This window comes from Ciconia boyciana, chromosome 5, assembly GCF_034638445.1.
Source record: "Ciconia boyciana chromosome 5, ASM3463844v1, whole genome shotgun sequence".
Taxonomy (NCBI): Eukaryota; Metazoa; Chordata; class Aves; order Ciconiiformes; family Ciconiidae; genus Ciconia; species Ciconia boyciana.
Genome location: NC_132938.1, coordinates 37,854,021 through 37,876,058, shown reverse-complemented (window position 1 = coordinate 37,876,058; position 22,038 = coordinate 37,854,021). Strand labels below are relative to the sequence as shown.

The window sequence follows — 22,038 nt, the reverse complement described above, 5'->3', positions numbered from 1 at the left end:
AGTTACACCGAGACTACCACACATCTTTCTTAACAGTTCAAATGCAACAATGCTTTAAAATGGCATATAATCATCTTTGATTAGTGGTCAAAGAAAGTAAGTTTATCCATAGTAGATAGCTGATATATCTTTGTTGCTATATTTTTTCTAGGCAATTTTTTCTGAAGTGTTTTGCAAATTCTTTGTTAAAAGGTTCCAAGAGAAAATGAGGAATAGAGTAGAAAGGTTGGGGTTTTTTGCAGGTGAAACAGTAAAATCAATGGACCCATTCAACAGTTCAGGATAGAAGGAAGGAGACCACACTTTTTCAGTTACTGTGTTGAACTGGATAGGTATCACTAAGTTTTTCATATAATGCTATACTGAAATGTTTTACATTCAGAATGTACGTTCAGAAACTTTTATATGATGCTCCTGGTGGCTAATCTTTTGAAGATGCTCAAAAGCCTGTACTTTCAAGTTATTTTAAATTTAGAAGTAACAGGCTTTTTGTTGATTTGAGAAAAACAGTAATAAATAAAGAACTTGTCTTTGTAACTTTTAATTCACTTTATTTAAAATTTTAATTAACTATTTTTAATTCACTATTTGATCTGCAGCAACATCCAAGGCATCCTATTATCTTAGAAAAAAGCAAATGAATGCAAATCACTGAGAGTTGATTTGCACATCTTCTGGTCCACTCCAGGTCCTTCAGAATAAAATAGGTTTAGATTCTAATTATAGCTGCAAGAAAAATATATGGGAGATAATTTTAAAAACCACTTCAGTGTTCAAATATTTCATTTGAAAATGTATTGCCAACAGGGAGATGAACTAGAAGATAATCCTTCAACAAGATTGAGCAATAATTGCAATTTGCTTAGTTTAAATTATAATCTTTTTGCATTGCTTTAAATATAAATGATATTCACTTTTCCTTATGTGCAAGTGTGCATATATATTATTCTATTAATTCTGGGGAAGCAATTTTGTAAATTGTGGTTTGAAAGCACCAGCGCCCAGAAATATGTAGCAGTAGCAGTCCTGGAAGATGAGTTCAATATCTTAGCAAGAAGCTCATCTTCAAGCACAGCTTCATGAATAATAAGAGTTGATTACCATACCTTGTAAAACGCATGGGAGAAAGGAAGGAGGGTCGCCGACATCATTCAGTGCCTCTTGCCAATTTCCCCACAGTGTCTACTTCTTTATGTTTATAGAACACACGCCATACGCCTTATCTCCAGAGGTCTTGGGGAGATGCTTGCTACTTAGAGATAGCCAGTGCTTTTTCTTTCTTCTGTCTAGTGTTAATTTTTCATCTGTCATTATTCTAAGAAGAGCTGGAGAAGCATTGGAAGTCCATTTCCCAATTCAGGCAACTCTGTTTCTGCTTCTCTTTACTTAAAAGAATCCTCCTATCTGTGAATTCTTGTTCCCCTGAAATGCAGTGTCACTTTTAGAGTTCTTTCACTGCAAAAACAAGTTTACCAAATTCAAAATGGAAGCTGTTGAATTACTGGCACTTGTAACCAGTACTTCAGAGACTTCAGACTCAAACTTCAGTTACCCCTCCTGTTACTGTAGGGCTACTTCTGTGAATAAAGCCTCTGCTTATATGCATGTGGTTTTGTTTGTTCATCCTTATCACTTGCATCTTTAATGCTTTCACTTGCACAGCTCATAGGGTGTTTGCTATGCCCTTTGTTTTTCATGTGAGCCTATTTGTCTCTTACTGTACTTGAAAAAAAGATGTGGTTGATCCTGGTGAGTTACGATAGAGACACCCTTGAATTTTGACCAGAACAATAAATGAGTTTCTCTGGTTTTTACTGCATATTGCTACTCTTTCCTACAAAGAAAAAAAAAATTATTTCTTTCTGATAGCAATCATAAACCCCAGCATTGTATGTATACTCACATCTGTGTCCAAACTTTGTTTTCTGTTCAGAGCTACATCCTGGATACTGGAGGATGCTAACACCTGTCTAATTTCTTTATCAACTAGCTGTCCCTATCCTCTTACCATTCAAGCGTATGAGGAGAAGAAAAAAATCCAGACAAGCCCAGTTTTTGCTAAATGGAGAAACAGCTACGTAAATTGGTTTTCTGTTACAATTCTTTTTTGTGCCTCTCATAACTTTGGCAGAAGAGAGCTTTGAGCTAGCGAGCGAGGCAGCGAAGGGAAAGCACTCCCCAGTCAAATGCAGCAGGTAGTTGTCAGCTCTCACAGTTCTAGTTCTGCCACGTAGTTACATAAATTATCCGTCTCTCTTACCACCTACTAATAAAGGGACTGATTTCTTTTTGGCTTGCTGAAGAAAGTCTTGAAGAGGGTTTTGAAGTGATAATACAGTATGTTTGCTCAAGAACAAGTTCCTTGTAAAGAGAGTGCATAAAGCACAGCAATACTAGCTTGAGAAAGGAGCATGGAAGCCAAATGGGCTGGCAACATTAAAAGAATGAAAGGGCCTTGATAGCAGCAACTTCTTCCTGAAGCAGGTAAAATGTTTTACACAGTGTAAAGTAGTCATAATATTTTTTCAAGTGTTTGCTGTGAAATAGATTCCTAGTTGCTATTTTAATTACTGAATGGAAATGAAGGCCTTGTAGATTGATTACAAACCAAAATAACTAGACCTCAATTATAGACTGAAAGGTAAGATCAGCAAAGCTTGAAAAAGCAGTTTAAAGTGGTTCAGAAACCCTTCAGTGAACTGTGTGGGACAGATGGTAAGATTACCTGATAGCCTGTAACAAATGATAGCATTTTTGTGTTAACGTCAATGCTACTGTAGGTATAAATGCAATCCTTTAATCTGAGCTCTGAATCTTTTGAATATCCCAGTCCATTTGGTGTGTTCTGCTTTGCAGAAACATAAAGGGAGTAGGCAAAAGCCCAACTGTTAGTTTGGTTACTGTTTGTATGTTTGAGGTTTGTTCTGGAGAATTCAGCCATATCCACCAGCACTACCCAGACACCGGTGCTGTGTTCATGCCAAGAGCAGCACAGATCCTAGAGGACTTTTTCCTCTCTGCTGCCTCTCCTTCCCACTCTGTTAGAGGGAATGGAGTCCTCACCATTTAAACTATCACCGCACTCTAAAGGCTGGCCGTAATGCTGATAATTTGGCAAGTAGCAGTGCAAATACCACCTTACACAAGTCTGTCAGTCCCAAGGTAAAATGCTATCATAACTCCAGCAAGTGAAGAAGATCTGTTGGTAGCTAGAGATTACTTTGCAGAATAGAGATGGGGACTGAAACAGCAGAATAGGCACAGGATATCATCATCTGTTTCTCTGCTTAAAAAGTCATGCTGTTCCACGATGGGGGCAATCATCCCAGTCTTGATACAAGTAAAAGGAGGCTTTTGTTACAGTTTGTGGGCACATTTGGAATTGTGACAAGCCGTCTTTTCTCCCATCCCCTGAGGGCTCATCCATGCTTGCAGCTGTGGGTTGTTTGGATTGAGTTGTTGTGGTCCATGACCACAACCATCACAAGCTGCATGCTTTCTGATTAGAGGCATCTGGCATTCTCAGACAAGTCCTTGCTGCCATCAAAGATATGCCAGTATTGAAAGTTGTTCCAGTGTTAGTACCCTCATAGATTTGGCAGACTCAGAACTAGTTATTCTAGGAAGGGTCTCTTGTCTTCATTGTCATTGTCTAACACCAAATAAATGCCAAATTGAATGGGAATAAACCAGACCTGACAGGCAATATCCAATCAAAAAATCAAGAAACTGCTTTACATTAGGTCTGGGACTAAAACAGCAGCTGAGAATAGACAAATATATTTTGCGTTGTATGTTTTTGCTTTAATTTTGCTTCCTATATTAAATTCTTTATAGAAAGAAGTAAACCTACCATTTCTCTGAACATAATAGAAACAGAGAAGGGGATTGAACTCTTACATCCCCATCCCGAAGGTGGAAGAAAGTCTTCATCCTTTTCTAGACCTGAGGAAATCAAACAAACATATACACCACCGCAGTCTGCCTACATCATTCCTCCTCTGGAAATTCAGAACTAGTTCATAACATTTGACTTGAAGGTCTCAGACCCCTCGCTGAGGTGTGCTCTCAGTGTGCAGTTACCAGTACCAGGTCCTGCTTATCAGACTGCTGGGGGCATCAAGAATTTTTAACAGGTGCCTTGCTCTTCTTATAGCACTGATAAGGGCTTAAAGTTTGCTTTTATATAGATGGCTGGCTGAGAAGAGACCAATCTTAATCGACAAAATAGTGCCTGAACTTGTCTTATTCAGTCAGTTTACCATATTCTTCAAGTTCCCCATCTCTAAGGAAATTGTGCCTTGTATTTTGATCCTGTATCAACAAGCTTAATTCTTTCATGTTGTTCTCATATGTTTGTAGTGAAAGGAAAATTCTCTAAATTCCATAGTGCTGTCTCAGAGAGATTACATAGTTGAATTATTTAGTGTATCAGTACACACTGTAAGTTTTGGGTTGTCATTGGAGTTGTCAAGCAACATTTTTGGTCTGCTTCAAAAATATTCTGATAATCACAATCTGTGAAACAGCTGCATGTATCCATCTGTTCATTTTTATTAAGCATTGTTTATTGAACTTGGTGCTAGTTCAGTGTCAAAGTTGAGAGAGCAATACTATTTTTGAGGGAAAGAACTATTACTCACCATCTTTGACAGTGATCTACAGTGGGACTCACATCAGTACAAACACAAAGAAAAGGTAATTGTCACTTACCTTGTAGTAACTATGGTTCTTTGAGATGTAATCAATATAGATCCCACAGTCCTTGCCTTTGAAGACTTCAAATTCCAGCTGGTTTGAATTATGAGGGAAAAGCTAGAAGGTCATGTCAGAGCTTCCCCTTCTGATCTCCCAGTGGAGCATGAGGAGGCACAGGGCATCTACATAGCACCACCAGACAGAGCTGTTAATGATGTTCTAAGCTCATGGGTTTGGAAGGGATGCACTTCTGGAGTTACAAAATTAATGTCACTTTCTTTTTTTTCTCCTGAAGATCATTAAAAGTGATAAGAAGCCAGCAAAGTTAGGAGAGGTGATTTAGACCTCCAGACTGAAGACAAGAAATGTACTGGGTTTGAATCATGAAATATTCAGCTATTTGCAGTTTTTCATTGCTGCCAGTGAGGTGAACTAGTATAACTGATAGTAGAGTTTGACCCGAGGGACTTTAATGAAATATATTAAAACAGATACAATCATCAGATGATTAATACATAAATAAGAATTTCAGCTGAGGTGGGGCCAAAATAATAATGGCTAATTCTAGTGATGTGCCAAAAATGGTGGTGGTCAGATTTATGGTTTAACAAGAGATGAGAGGGGGAAAAAGAAATAAGGTTTTAGGGTCAAGGAACATTCTACATTATCAGGCTTTGACAGGCAATTTAAGGTCTGAGAAAGAAGAGTAGTAGTAGAGGCAGAGACTTGGAACAAAGAGAATATGTCATCTGTAGTGAGGATTTCAGTCTTTGAAACATTCAGTAATAGGTCTTTGGTCGCATTCTGGTTTTTTGTTTTGTTGATGGTAAGGGGGAAGGTTTAAGGCAAAGACCTGGCAGAGAAGGTCTTAATTCTGCAGTGTTCACTGTCTCCCTGAGTAAACTTCCACTGATGCCTGTTCGTCTTAAGTAAGGGTTGCCATGGTCAATACAGAGAGATTGAAAGATCAGAGATGAAACCAAAAGGGATGAAGAATTGTTTGTCATTTGGATAGAAGGAATGAATAAATTAATAACATTGACTATAGCAGTGATCTGTTTCAGAGACAGAAGGAGCAGAAGCAACAAGATACAGTGAATTATCTTCCTTATATTTTGCACTAATAGTTAAAATACATTATTACAGAACTTTTTTCGAGTGTATTTTTATTCCCCAGTAGCACTGAAAGACTATTTTAGCTTTGGAGGTAACTGCTGTCATAGAATGAGCAAACCCATGATATACCAAATGCAAATTAGAGTAATTACAATAAAATTAATTATGTTGGTATCATAGAGTTATTGGAAGAGAAGGAAATACACCACAGATAGCAAGAAATTGCATATGTTATGTGTATCACAGTATAGCATTAAGGTGATTTTATTTTTCAACATTTTTGCTCTAAAAGTTTAGACGGGGTGTTCATTCATTAATCCCTGGTGATATCAAGGTTCCTTAAGTAGTTCCCCCTAACACCAGGGAAGGCTGACTTTGATTTCATAATTAGCTAAACTTTTTAACATGGTATCACCTTTCTAATAAACATGGTTGTGGGGAATTAAGTAGTTCCAAAACCTAGCTTATGCATTATCATTATCAGAGCAAAGTGCCCCAGTGTCTCCAGCTCTGCTAATGGTCTTGGCCTCATTCTGTAGAATTGTGTGGGGAATGGGCACGTAACTGGAGGTTGCTCAGGGTGTTGGTGACAGCATGAAAAGGAATGTTCATGTCTTAGGTTAGCCCTGCAACACCCACAGCACCCTCCTTCCTCTCCTCTTGTGTTATGTCTTTTCCCTTTCTGGCTAACCAGAACAGATCCATCTGCTGGTGAAATCGTTTATTTTAGTAGGTCATTTAGGAGCTCATTTAAATGATTTGTCTCTTCAGAAGGATCAAAAATGAAAAAAGAGAAAAGGACATAATTACTGCCTATCCTTTTGAACATTGATTTGGGACCAGTAAAAGACTCAAAATGAGACTGGTGAGCTTTCTGTCAACTGCGTTCACCGAAAGCACTGTATCATTAAAGGACAGTGGTAGTAATTGCTTAGTGCCATTGCTAAGTTGAACTATTAGTCTGTGAATGCTTGTTCCTGTAATTTAATTTTTTAATGTATGAGTTGCTATTCCGCTGCAAAGCGTGGAAAGCCGTTATTTGTGCAATTTGTCATTGTGGCTAAGAGCATCAAATAACCTGTATCCTTTACCACCAGCAATGCATCTGTTTGGCCTCAACTGGCAGTTGCAGCAAACTGAAAATGATACATTTGAGAATGGAAAAGTGAATTCTGATACTGTGCCAACACATCCTGTAACAGTACCTGCTGGAGAAAATGGTAAGTGAAACAGGCACCAATTTCTCTCCTTCTTTTGGAGCATTTCCTTTCTTTGTGTCTTATTTACATCACCAGACTTTAACGCTTTTCCTCCAAAACTCTACATTTAATGGAAGTACAGAGCATTTGTAAGTAATAGTAATTTTAGATAGACATGTAGCTATTAAACAGGAGTTGTATTTCAATTGAAAAAAGCGCACAGTTCCTCCTACCTAGCATGTGAAAGGAGTGATGAATCCTGGGTGATAATGTTGATCTTACTAGGAAAGCTGGCTGTCAAGCAAAATTCATTATGGGAATGTACATGTAATATTTGATGAGGATAGAAAAGCTCTCATCACATCCAGAGAAGCAGAACCTCCGCTTACTCTAAAATCTTTGATAATGTAATGATTGTTGTGGGGTCCTCAGAGGTGGCAGGATGGTGCTGAGGCTGGCTCGGACCATCCTGCCTGAGGGGCTGGGGTGGCTGGGGTCTTGTGCTGCAGAAATGGCCACAACAAAGCCAGGGAGCCCAAGGTGACAGGACACACCATTTCATAAGGGCGACCTGATACCAAGATGCGATCTTTGGGAATCACAACGTCTCTAGATAGTTTTCAGACAAAAGCCTGGTCTGTGACAAAGGGGGACATAATCTCTTTTTCTGAAGAGCTGGAACCCGAAGAGGGACTTCAGGCAGGTTTTGCATATTTTCAAAGCTTCTCTCTTAGCTGTGTTTAGAAGGCAACTCATGATCAAGGAGCTTCCTATGGCATAATGACCTTGCTATGGAATGGCTTGTGTTTTTCTCTACAGATGATGATGTTTTCTTCCCTTTTTTAAGTTTCTCTCTGAAATTTAATAGGTCATGTATAATATGTTCATTTGTTTTCTCAAAGTCTCTAGCATATAATACTGAGTCTGAATAATCCACCAATATATAAAGTAAAAACAAAAAAACCACCCCAAAACTTTATTAATTTTGTTGTAGGAACTTTCAAAATACAAACCACATAAAGGGATTATTTTTTATCGACCTTTTTCCATGTTGCCCTTTAAGATTCTCAAAACATTTAAGAGCCTGTGCACTTTTGGCTAACAGAGGCTTTAAAATCAATAGTTTTTGAATGGAAGACTTGATTTAAATGGTTGATGAATGCGGTGTTTGCTTCATTACACAAAAATCCATTTTTCCTTTCACAAGGTAGAGCTGACCTCCTTACCACTGAGGAGGAGGAAGCCTCTGCCAGCAGTTGACATCTTGAAAATTTTTCAAGTTATCACAGCTCCAAGTTACAGAAAAGATACAGCTCAGATCATTCTTTTTGTCATCTTTGTAAGCATATGAAACTTCTCCAGTAGGACTTTTTCTTTTAGCATTTCCTTTACCCTGCTGCTTTTTTCTTGCACTTAGATATTCATTATCTCTTTCTGTGTTCTTACTTGTTTTGAATGAATAGCAAAAAGCTACTGTATGGTTAATGAATATTGATGCTGCAGTGACAGTTCATCATCCTACTGTCTTCTGTCCTGAGGAGCCAATATACTTTCTTGTATAAAGTATATACATATTTTTGTAAATATTTTATAAATACAAATTGTTCTTTTTCCCATGATAATTTTTATATTTTTTTACAAATTAAAACCTGTTATGCTTTGCCTCAAAAATAAAAGGAAATAACAAATATATCAAATCCCATTTCTCCTTCCTTACGTCCCTAAATACTGTACAAGAGAACAGGGTTAATTCCATCCACTGTTAAAATGCTGTCCTCTGCAGAATATGGTAAGTGGTCATTTGTCAGCATACATCAATACTAAACAACAGACAGACCAGAGAATACACATTTTAAACCACAAAAAGAAAGTTAAGCAGAAGGGAAAGTGTGATGACTAGATATGAAATTTAAGGAGGGGGGCTCCTGTGCTATCATTACTGAAAACTAAGGAAGAATCGATAAAGCCTTGGTTTGGATACTTGGACAGCTGTACAACTTTCAGTGCTGTCTCTCTTTAGCCCCCTGGTAATATCCTGATACTCTGATTTAGATGGGAGAAATTCCCAGTGTTGTATGGGCCAGGCATTTTCCTTGACTCACTCTCATCTAAACTTTGGATAATCCTGGGCCTGCTTTGGTCAGAAAATCATAGCCCACTGTGTCCTAGATCCCAAGTATTCATTTGCCATTCAGAAGTACAGGTACTTTGTGTGATGAATTAGCAAAGCTTAAACTTGAAAATGCATACTTATGACCTCTGAAGAAAATTCAGATGTGGTTTACCTAGAAATAGCTAGTTATAAATTGACAGTAAAAGCATGTTAAATCATCCTTAAATGCAAATCATTTGTTAAGTGAAGCTTGAATCTCTGAACAAGCCTTTTCCAAAGGTTTTTTGTTTGTTTCTTTTGTGGATTTTTTTTTCCTCTCCCGGTGCTTCTGTCTGTATGAACAGTAAACTGCTGGCAACGTCACCTGCTTATCTAGACAGGCATGATGCAGGGCTGCATAAGGTGGCATAAGAATGTGTGTTTTCTATGGATATTATGAGTTTTATAGGCCACTTCAGTTTAGGTTCTCCAAAGTAATTTGCAAGCCATGCTTAATCAAATCCAAACATTTCCTTGAGGTGCATCAGTGCTTTGTCTGTTTTTATAACTAGGCGATAGAAAAGAAAGGTTAAAAAACAGAGCTTGTTTAACCATTGTGTTCTAGCAGTTGGTCACATCTCACATGTTGCTGGCTTTATTTTATGTCATGTAAAATCTATGTGCAATTCAGAAATGCCTTATGATAATGTATGCTTAATGGCAGATTTTTAAAAAATGCAAGAAAGGAAAAAAGTGAATGGGAGAAGGGGCATTTCTTTTGGCCTACTTAGATGCACTTTTTGAGATTAAACTCATTAAAATACATTATACTTGCTTTAACTGATACGTATTGAGCTTTTTTGTTTTGTTTATAGTATCTCATGTTAATTAAAGGTATAGTAACTTCTTAATGAGATGTTACCTTGGGTTTTTTTTCTAAAAAGGTATGTTTTTAAGGAGGATTTTGATTTCATTTCTTGAAACAGTTGTTGCAGAAGGATATCTAGCAGATGTCTCACAGAAAATGATCTGAATACAAGGTTATTCAATGGAATGAGAGAACATGCTATTGACTGTCTGTAAATCCAGCCTTGCAACCTAATATTCTAATTAGTACTGGCTTTGAAGGATGGAAAATGATATTATGTGTGACACTATACAGCAATTATTGTTGAGCATTTTTGTGTTTTGGTTGTGCATTCATTTTTATTCTGTGTTATAGATACGCAGTTATTCACAGTATATCTTGTATTTTAATCTATAGGATGTTTGCAAATAGGGAGAGGGAGTTTGGCTTCATGTCATTTTAGTGATATTTGTGAATTATTTTTCTTGTCTAATAACTAAATATTGTTTATTACTTTAAATATTTGTTTAGCTCAGGATTTTGTCCACCCTAACCTCAGACAGTCAAAATACAATTCACAAATACGAAATATAACAAATATTTTACCTATTAATTAGCCATAATGCATTGGATTATCGGTATCACAAATGCATCATATAATGATTGTATATATTAGTATGTGATACAGAAAATTAATGTATTTTGTAAATTAAATAATAGTATATCTAGCAATATAAGTACAAATCATGATATAAATATTATTTACCTATAAATATTTATGTGTATTGGTATTATTGTCTTTTGGAGAGGGTCTGTGAAAGAAGAAATTTTGTGGGTAGGAAGAAGTATAGTGAAAGAGAATATATTCAGGAGGCTAGGTATTTTAAAATTTTGTTTCTTATTTGGACTGTTATGTCATTATGGAATTGTGTGAATGAACGTGACATTTCATATTTTGATTTAAAGCTGTGTATAAGAACTGTTACTGTTCAGAAAGTGAAGAGGAAATTATGACGCTACCAAGATTTTTCTTATGCCCATTGAGATACAACAGGGAACAAAGAAGAATTAATGACCTATTCTTAGGAGGGCAAACAACTAGTGATGATTTTAAGACAGGTGGTGTGGCGTTAAAGGGACATCTGGCTACAGGGTAAAACTATCTCTTTTTTTGGTGAAGAAAATGGGAGTCCATAGGATCATTATCTGCTAAGGATAAGTGCTGAAGCCCAGTAATAGGCATTCCAGGCAAGTTGGTCAAAATGTTTGATAATGTGCACCTGCTCAAGCTGTCTAGTTCATCTTTTCAGTAGTAAGAGGTAGTTGATTTTCATTTCAGATGTAGAAATAGGGGAAGCTGCAGATCAATACTGCAAACAAGTGGTTATTGTTTAGTGATTACCAGTCATCAGTGTGTGAATTTATTCGACACAACATGCTTAAATTTGAAGGAAATGGTAAGAAACAAATGCTTAAATGAACCGAAATAGTGAATACAGATCCATCTTCTAGAATAACATATGAATATTGTGAAAGGTTAAGTCCAAAGTTAGAAAAGCATCAGACTCATCCTGAAAAGTGTAAAAAAAATGGTTTCTCCAAGATCAGATATTTCACTGTCCCTTCTCAGCAGAACACTGATCAATATGATGATCCTGTGAGACATTTTCAGTGACTGCAACACCCTTGTGGCACAGCTCTGACGACGATACAAGCCCCCACTCAAGGCCTCTCAGTAGTGCTTCTGTACCTGTTTAATTCAGCAGCAGTCTCTGTTCATCTTGGATGCACAAAAAGTGGCGAGGATCAATCTGTGACCTCACCTGGCATTTCAGATTTTAATCTAGTTTTTTAAAGTCTAAATGTTTGCAAAAAGGTTGTGTCAGTTTGTTCCATCAGATGATGAATAATGTAGAATTTGAACATAACAGACAGGGCAGCAACAGAGCGTTGTCAGTTCTTCAGAACACTTGTACGCAAACAAGTCAGCATCACTTGAACATGCTTATCACATTCAGATGGGTTTAGTTCGATCTTTATAATAGACTAGCTGCTGAAAAAAAGAGTATAAATCAGTAAAAACACAGCGGACTGTAATATTGTAACTACAGTTCCATTTTTCTTTATATTGCTCCACTTAAGGCTCACCTTGATGTGCCAGCTGCTTAAATGCGGCATTACTTGTTTGCTCCAGAGTTGACATGTGTTGGTAAGCAAGTTCTTATACACATCTTTGCATCTTAGTCTAGATTTGACAGCGCTGATTCCATTGGATTGAAGTAGGCTTTGACCCTGGCACCAGCTTCCAAGATTGCCTATGTCCAGCTGCACAGCATGGAGTTAGTGCCTGAACATCAGATCTGAGTCTTTGGCCTCAAACAGACTTGATGCAAACTCATCTAAACCATCCTAGATTTTAAAGTGGGGTGGTGACGGTTTGTGCAAACCACTTCTTCAGTGCATCAGTCTTAGTAGTTCTGTTTCCTACAAATCTGGCAGGTAGAAGACACTACCACAACTATACCACAGTTTGTTTGCGGATGAGCTTTGAGAAAGGTTTGTAAGCTTTGCCAGATTTAGCGTGTGCCTGTGCAGTACAACCAGGGGCAATGTGGAGATCTCAGAGCTATCACAGACCTGTGCTGTCCATAGCATTCAGCCCAGCGTCTTGCAGGGTCATCAGCTTGCGCTGGAACAGTTTTACTCCTTTCATTTATTTGATGGTGCTTCACTGGGATGGCACAGAGCCCTGCAGATTGGATGATATTGTTCTGTACTCAAGCTGCAGTATAGATTCAGTCTCTGTCGCCTGGACTTACCCACTTGAAGAAAAAGTTTGTTGGGGGTATCTAAACTTTATGATTTATTTTCTTCTTTTTTAATACCTCAACCAGTAGTCCAGCTTTTTGGTGTTAGCATTTGACATCATGTGTGTTTTCCATGTTAGCATCTTCTTTGCTGCTTCTGAGCATTTCCAAGCTGGCCTCCTAAGGCTAACTGATAGTTGCACAAATGCTTTATAGAGAAAAATCATTAATGCCCTTCAGTGCTATGTTCTTATTCCTAATAATTGGCCATGATATAGTGAAAGTACCACACTGACATGCTGTTATACATTTTATTCAGGAGACAGTGTGGACAAGGAGGTGATAACAAGCTTGGGGCTGAGGCTAGGGAGTGCAGACGATGTAGGCATTATGAGGAGCAAAGGCATAAGGACATAGGCACAATGGAGCAAGAAACATTGCCTTTCTTTTTGGGGAATGCAAAAACAAAAAATGGGAAACCAGAGCTGTAGACATTGTCAGTATTGTATAAATGCTCTGATATTTAATGTAAAAAAGACTCTCTGTTAGTTCTCTTGACTGCTTATGTTTATGTATCTATTATTCTTAAAATCTGTATGCTGCATTTTCCTTTACCTTAAATTTTTTTAGTGTGAGACTTTATACTGGAAAACCCTGTTAAAATACTTGGGGGGAAAAAAATGAATAGTTTAATGTAGATCCTAAAACAGTTTCTGTAATGCTAGTGCTTGGGGAAGTTACGGTATTTTTTACTTGGTAGGTATTTATGGTATCTTTGCCTTTTTATTTCCATATCAGTGAATTCCCTGGGATCTTATATTCAGAAAGATTGTCAGGTAACATTTTATCAGAGGTGATTCTAAATATTTGATGGTTTATATGAAAGATGATTGAAAGCAAGAAAGGAATACTAATTTTTGATCTCTTATTCTTCTAACCTGTCAGGAAAATTAGGGGGATTTGCACAAGAAAACAACACTATAGATTCTGGAGAACTTGATATAGGCCGAAGAGCGATACAAGAAGTTCCCCCTGGGATTTTTTGGAGATCACAACTGTTCATTGATCAGCCACAATTTCTAAAATTCAATATATCCCTTCAGAAAGATGCATTGATTGGAGTATATGGCCGAAAAGGCTTACCACCTTCACACACTCAGGTGAGAAGTGCTTGCATTAAAAAGTAGGACACGTTATTGAGAACTGTGGGCTTGTATCTTTTGTATCTTTTTACTTTCTCAGGATTACATCCTTTTCCATTTTGCTGATTTTTGTTTTTACTTTTTATACTTTATTGATCTCATGTAATGTCCAAAACATTTATAATACTGTAAGTGATGGGATCTAAAAGGGGGCGGGGGGGGGAATTCTTATATATGAGCTGTTCTGAATGCTGTGAGCAACGATGATGCTTTAGATACGGAGTTGTTTCATGCAGAATTTATAGGTACTTTTTTTCTTCTGTGGTATATAGACGTATCTTTAAAAATCTAAGCAAACTAATACAGCAACTTATGGCCACACATGTGGTCGAGGGTGCCTGGCAAAGACTGCATTTGCCAAATTTCCAAGCAAGAAGACAACAGGTTTTTGAGGAAGTTTCAATTTGTTCTACAAGCAAATGCTACAGTATTTACAGCTTGGTGTCTCATTAAATAAATATATAAAAGAAAAGATACCTCGTATTTGTCTATGAAGATACAATGAACTGGGGTTGTAAAAGTGTCAGTCTTCACTAGACATTTAGTGTCTTGAAACTTTGTTCTTAAGTGTCCCAGAGGATTTATTCTGCTCCACCCCTCAGAAGGTTTCTAACAAGACTTTTTATTGCATACGGCCATGCATTTGCCCAGTAACAAAGAAACACTTTTAATCCATAGTTGCAGAAAAGTTAAAGTATAAAAGAATGAATAGTCTCCTGGATTGGCAGGAGAAAGGGAGAATCATTGTCTGAGATGGTATTTTAGAATCAATTGTATTCAGATTTTATTTTCAAGATTTAAGACCCTCCTAGTTTAGATTTCTTGCAGCTCAATATTTGTCCAAGTGCCGGCTCTGAACCACTGTTCCACCTGAAAAGAGAGTTGAGCTTATGCTCCTCTACCCCATTTAGAGAATTATGCAACATCTTACTGATTTATATTTTTTTAAAGTATATGGATTTGCCCTGGACACAACTCTAAGTATATCAGCTTAATGGTAGAATTGGAATGATGCTTGACTGATTATGCCTGATACACAGGTGCAACAGCAAATCCATAACTGCAAAATTCAATTTATTTTTTTTTAATCCCACAGGTTGTTTTTTTATTTGCATGCTACTGCACTATTTAAATTTATTTCATTTTTTCTTCAGGCATAACTTTTAAAAGACCTAGAACATAGAAATATTGCTAATTATATCACCTATTTAGCAGTCACAAACCACAGAGGAAGGATTAGGGTCATCAAAGGAGTTTCATGCAGTTAAAATCACAGAATGTTACATTAGCTTTATTTTTTAATTTAGTTTCCATTAAACTACAAACAATTTACTGACCGCAGAAAATGCACTTACATTTATTTAAAAATTTGATCCTCATAAAAATGATTAAATGGATTTTCTTCAGACCTTCACATATGAACACCCACCCTCAGGCTGACAACAAGCATGAGAAATTCTAGCTCAAAGAAAATTGATTCAGAAAGTTATCAGCCATTGGAAATAGGGGTTTGGAATACAAATGCTATCTCAATGATAGCAATAATAACAGGGGCTAGGGGAATACATGTGCGGCAAGAATGAATGAAACTGAAGAAGCTGATCTGGACCATGCATTTATATGAGAAGTTATGCAAGTAGACACGTCTATGAAAAATGATCCTTCCTTGATTCCTTATCCTGGCAAAAGATTGAAATAAGGGTGCCCTTTATCCAAAAACTCAGGAAAAGAAGATAACTAAATCTGCTTCCCATCACGTGTGTTACACAGACTCCTTTCCCATTGGATTCCTACTACCCAAGTGCTTATTCATGTTTAAGTATGATGCAACAGAAAGAATCATATGCAAATCCTGCTACTATATCTTCTGTAGTTTCTGTGACATTTTGGATATATTGTTCCCAGGATATAAGTCAAGCTCTCTTGTCCTGTTTTTGCCTGGTATATAATTAGAGTATTTTTTACAAACCATTTGACTGACACTTGATACCTTGAAAAATTAGGCATGCTTACTTACCAATGCCCTGGTGAACTTCTAGGGCTGCTGAAGATTCCCAAAGGTGTGGGGTTATCAGAATGTTTATATGGCCTTGAGCCCAGTGGTGTCTGGTTTAGGTGCCTGAGATAAAGCATGTATATTATCTCCTAAAAATGCAGTTCCAGTGAGCGGTTGGGGGTTTTTTGTGACTGTGCTCCTGCACATGGGGGAATTAAATGGAGTAAACTATTTCTCGACAGTTTAGGCCTTTCTGCCACAAAGTCCTAATCACAGGACTTTGATGAAGACACAACTTGTACTGGTAAAACATGTATTTTACCAAAGTAGCTTATATAAACAGAATAAGGTATTTAGGCAAAAGGACGTCTAATGAAATAGAACATTGAGGGGTTTGCAAGCATAAATCTATTTATTGTTTTCTTATTTCCCCTAACCCTTATGGCTTGTACTGACAAAAGTTCTGAACTGCAAGCCAGGCATAGCTGGCAGGGGCAGACTAACAGCTAATTCTGGGCTTCACTGCATATCCTTCCATCGGACGAGGCAGCTTACTCGTATAGCTCCAAGTGTCACAGGAACATATTAGAAAAACACAAGAATGTCCACGCTGGGTCTCATCAAAGGCCCATCTGGCTCAGCATTCTGTCTGTGATGGTGGCCATTAGCAGATACGTAGAGATTAACATAGCAGCATGGCAGATTTGTAGTGATTCTTCCTACAATACACTCTTGGCTTCCAGCGTTTTAAGGCTGAAGGACTTCCTGAGTCAAAGGTGCTGTCTTTGTATTTTACAACCTTTGAGAGATTCTTTTTTCCTGTGAATTTGTGTAGTCACCTTTGAACCTATGGAAGCTTTTAGCATCCGTGACGTTTGCAGCAAGGAGTTTCATGGCTTAACTACACATCTCACACTATACTCCTCAGTGCGTTTTGAGGCAGCCTCCTGATACTTTTAGTTTGACACCCTGTTGGTAGTGTTTTGGAAGAGGCAGTGAAGAGTTTCTCACCAATTTCTTCTCCATGCCACCCTTGATTTATAGATCTCTAGTGTCCTCAATGAGTTGTATTTTTTTCCAGTCTGTTTCGTCATTCTTTGTATGAAAGCTCCTTCAACCCTTGATCATTCTTGTCCTTTTCTGAATGTTCTCCAGTTTTACTGCAGCCTTTTCAAGACAGGGAGACCACAACAGCAAAGAATGTAGCAGATGCTTAACTATGATGGTTTCATACAATGCCTTAATGATGTCTGCTTTTTTTTTCAGTCGTAGAACTGATATTTCCATAGATCTGTCTACCATAGCTCCAAGATCTCATCCCAGAATGATAAAAGTTGGCTCGGAGCCCATCTCCGGATGTGTAAAGCTAGGGTTGTTTCATGAGGACTTTGAAAAGTAGGATCTCACCCATATATATCACTTCATGTCTGCGTCTCTTGAATGCTCTCTGCCCTTATCTCCTAGTCACAGAGTGACAAGTGCTAATAACAAAATTTATGCAAATGAGCAACTGCTGCCTGTTTCTCAAACGTCAGTATTTGAATTTTCAGATCTTATGTTAAATAATAGAGAACTGATTACTACCTGCACTCTGCCAGCATTTGTAAAGTTTCCTTACCAGCTGTCCCCCTCCAATATCTTTGCTCATATGCCTATGATACCCTACATGTGTCACCACACACCACCGTCTTCTTCAGCTCCCTCCTTACAGCTTCAGTGTTTCTGTGAATATCTGCCTTCTCTCCATGTCACCTTTGGCAAAACTTGCATATTACATTTGCCACCTTGTTCTCCACTTCTCTCCCAAACCCTTTGCCTGTTTATCCACCTCTTTTTTGTATCCAGTTAAAAGCAGACAGTGAGTAAGAGGAAACTGGAGTCTATCTTTCCATAGCTGTACAACCTCTGATGCCAATTATCCTACCACTGCTAGGGACATAATGAAAGTATGATAGAAATGAGCTTGGGAGAGATCTCAAGAAGTCTTTTAGTTTACACCCTCGTCTTGGAACAGGATCGACTGTATCTAAACCATACCTATCAGTTGCTTAGCACTTCCTCATAAAATAATAACAGAATGCAGCAAATTTAAGTCTCCTGTCCCATAATCCAAAATAATAGGGATACAGCATGTAGGAAATGGTTTGATATATTGTAATCGGGAAAGAATTTTTGATTGTGTTTCCATATTATCTTTAGGTACTGAAATCGGTCTCAAGCACAGCCACTATGTGTGTGTCACAGACCGATCTGAGATGCATAGTTCTCTCTTTCTGGGGAATCATAAATAAATCAACCAGAAATAATTGACGGTGGCTGTCCATTCAAAACCCAATCAATGCGAGCCTGAAAGTCTTTGTGACACTTTCTAAAAATGTCAGTTCCATTGCAGGCAGAGAATCAATATGTTTATTTAAAGAGACTTTAGGAATAAAAAAAGGACTTTGGTTTAAAGCAAAACTGAATGGAATGGTAGGGCAAATCTGTGCATTTAGACTCAATATAAAGGTAATTAATTTATCTTCATAGGAGGAAAATAAAATTCATATGTTTTTTGCTTATGAAGATAATTGTTTTTCCAGTCTCTTTCTGTTATCGTGTCCTAAATATAAAAAAATAGCCTTTAAAAGGGTTAAGATCAATTATCGGGTTTTGCTGGGGGGCAGAATGAACAGTAAATTCCCCTCTGTATGGCTTTTAAAATGTAGTCTAAAATGGTGTTCTGATAACAGCATATGTCCTTATTACATTACAGATACAAAATCATTAATTGTACCATGCTTGTTAGCCATTAGTATACTCTTTGTGGTCATCAAGTAGTGTAATCACTTGTTCCTGTATCAAAAATATAGTTTTAGTCTGAAATTGTCCTCGTACAAAAAATGATACTCTGCAGTATACAAATTACAAGGCCGCTCCTAATGTCCATAAATAACTTGTTAAAACTCAAAACTCCCTGACCTTTCTCTTTTTTAAAATATTAGTGAAAAACATGACGAGAAAGAAGTGTTCTTGAGTCAGGCGGGAGGGGAAAAAAAAAAACCCAAATAAATTGTTTTTCTCTCTCTCACAAAATAAGATAAATATTTAATTTTCTGACAAATGAGAATGTTGAATGGTTTTGAATAATTGGTGCTCTCCCAAAACGGTTGCATTTGTTTTCATGTGGTGCAGCACGTACATTCAAAGTGACAGCATACTGAGGTACCGGCTTCTGCACATCCTAATCACATTATGTTCTATTCTGCTGGTTCAGACATAGCTGGAAAAGTGTCTCAGGTGTTGATAGAGGCATATTAACTATGCATTTCCTTCACAACCCAAATGGTAGGAAGCTAATTGTGATTACTGGAGAGGAACATTCTTACAGTAGCATTGAATTTTGGCCTGCAATTCCAAGAAGAGAACATAAGTACTTAAGCCCTTGTTGCGGGAAAAAGGCTATCATGTTTTCTTTTGTCCCGGGAGCAGTTTCTGAAGGTCACAAGTCAGGATGTAAATCCACTGATTCCCTAGTCCTGGTAACTCATGTTATCTAGCTCAGGTGAATCAGCAGTTTCACATACTGGCCTTTAACAGACCGTAGATGTAATTCCATTTGAGACAGATCCCAAATGTGTGGGAAGATTGAAGGTTTACGTGTTACAGTTACTTCATACAATAAACGTGTCAGAGTAAAAGTGAAACTGTGAGCAGACTCGGCAGGAAAAGCAGACTCTACCACAAGCAAGAATGCTCTTTAATTTTCCTACCTGTTTAATTTTGCTATATACACATTGATCTTTACGTGATAAACGTGCAGAAGACATTTTTCAAGCCGTGAGAGCAGACTCCCAGACAGTGTAAATCAATTCAGGGCCCAGAGCAGATTTAGCCCTGCAGGTGCTATTAGCACTAGTGAAGATTAACATGCATAACATCTTGGGTTGTGAATTTGCTTGTTGTATCAGCTGAGATGCTGCTACATTTGTCCAAGCCCCACTGATGGTTGTTAACAAAACAGTATGTGCTGTCCATTGACCTGAGGTACCCTATTTTTTGTCAGTTTGTCATTTTCAACAGTTGCAATGTTTTATGCTTTCCATCTCCTCTTTTGGGCTCCTGTGGTAGGAAGTAAAGCTCTTGCTCTCCTTCCTGCAGAACTCCAGACTGTCTGAAAGGGGGATTGAGCAATTTAATCCTTCATCTGAAACTACATGAAAAGCAAAGTACATTATTGGTGTTGGATATTACTATTAACCCATATGCATATAACACACTTTGAAAGGTAGCTCTCACCTGTAATTCAGGTGGCAGTCATGACTGCAGACTCATTTCAACTGATGTTTTCTTCCCCCCAATGTATGTAGTAGGTTCATTGGCCACTTGTCACCAAAAAAGCCACTCTAAGAAGCATGAGGACTAGTTGGTATTTTTGTTTGAAGTCTTAGCAAGGGGCAAAGAAATAAGCAAGGGTTGGTTTCAGCTCCTGCTTCCCTGCTCCAAAACGAAACTCTTGGTCAAAATACAAGCATGTTGTGGGGAAGCTGGTGGTGCGGTGGGTCATCCCATGACTTGTCAAGCTCTTGTCTGTTCCTCCCCGCAGTACGACTTTGTGGAGCTCCTGGATGGCAGCCGGCTGATTGCAAGGGAGCAACGCAACCTGCTGGAGTCAGAGCGAGCAGGGCGGCAGGCGAGGTCTGTCAGTCTCCACGAGGCAGGTTTTATCCAGTATTTGGATTCTGGCATCTGGCACCTGGCCTTTTATAACGATGGGAAAAATGCGGAGCAGGTGTCTTTTAATACCATAATTATAGGTAAGCATAATCTTCAAAGCTCTTACCAAACACTAGGCTCTGGTCAGGTTTTTTAGGAATACAGAGATAGGTTTTCGTAGTTAAATGATCTGACCTTTTTCACAGGTTTTCCATTCATAGTGTTTCTTTTGCTGCTCAGAACAAAATGCAGAATATATATTTTAATTACTTGATCTCAGGCATAGGAAGTGTACCTCCTTGTAAAACAGTGCTTGAAAGGAGGACACTGTTTTCAAGTATTTGTTAAATGGCACAGGGCTGGATTTTAAGTATAGAGCTCATATGGTTTTACCATTATAATTTGAGCCTTTTTGTTGGAATGTAATGTCCTAAGCTAGTAGAGGCATCAGCAACAGAAAATCACAGCTATTCGTGCGCTTCAAACAAACCAAACGTAAACACTTCTCTCGGAGCGGGAGCACGCTGTCAGTTAGTAGTGGTTCAAATGATAGGTACTTCATGCGGTGGGCGTCTGTGAATTATCCTCCTTTTTTTCCCTTTAGAATCTGTGGTGGAATGCCCCCGAAATTGCCATGGTAACGGTGAATGCGTTTCTGGATCCTGCCATTGTTTTCCTGGATTTCTGGGCCCCGATTGTTCGAGAGGTAAATCAACCCAATGCTTTTCTCAAGTCAGTTTAAGCGAGCATGAAGACAAATACATCGGGAAAGCAAACTGGCATGTGACTTGCTTCTTAGATGTTCTTCTTTATAAAGCTTTGGTGAAGAACTTGGTTTTAATTTTTCTGCTGTGTTTTATTTCACAGCAGCCTGCCCAGTGCTGTGTAGTGGCAATGGGCAGTACTCCAAAGGACGCTGCCTGTGTTACAGCGGCTGGAAGGGCACCGAGTGTGATGTGCCTACAACTCAGTGCATCGATCCCCAGTGTGGGGGCCGGGGCATTTGCATCATGGGCTCTTGTGCCTGCAACTCTGGATACAAAGGAGAAAACTGTGAAGAAGGTAAATGAGTAAATATTTACCCCGGCACCTGCTGTTGTTGGTCAGGTTTCCAGCTGGCACATCCAGCTCTATCGATTTTGCTAGATCTAGATCATACACACTAATGGGGTTTCTTCAAAAATCATTTTAGAATACTAAAAGTCAAGTTTGGGAATCACTATTATCACTGAATTCTACAGAATTATTAGACTTTATTTATTGTCAAGTAATCAGTGGGAAAATTCTTAATAATGTGTGATATCTTTTTGTTTGCCAGCATATTTTTATTTATTTTTTCTGGATGAGGTCAGCTAAGAAGAAAGCACACAAAAAATAGATGTTGGA

At 38.0% G+C, this 22,038-nt stretch overlaps 1 protein-coding gene across 9 annotated transcripts in view; it reads left to right on the top strand.

Moving 5' to 3' along the window:
* The window catches only part of TENM3 (teneurin transmembrane protein 3), a 503,184-nt gene that overhangs the window by 388,949 nt on the left and 92,197 nt on the right, over nt 1–22,038 (top strand). For 8 of the 9 annotated variants that reach the window (XM_072861207.1, XM_072861205.1, XM_072861210.1 and 5 more), the window contains 5 exons: nt 6,912–7,034; nt 13,705–13,919; nt 20,543–20,753; nt 21,257–21,358; nt 21,520–21,714. In XM_072861207.1, the coding sequence (XP_072717308.1) occupies nt 6,912–7,034; nt 13,705–13,919; nt 20,543–20,753; nt 21,257–21,358; nt 21,520–21,714 (846 nt within the window). The remainder of the gene's footprint in view (nt 1–6,911; nt 7,035–13,704; nt 13,920–20,542; nt 20,754–21,256; nt 21,359–21,519; nt 21,715–22,038) is intronic. The other variant, XM_072861209.1, reaches the window with a different exon arrangement.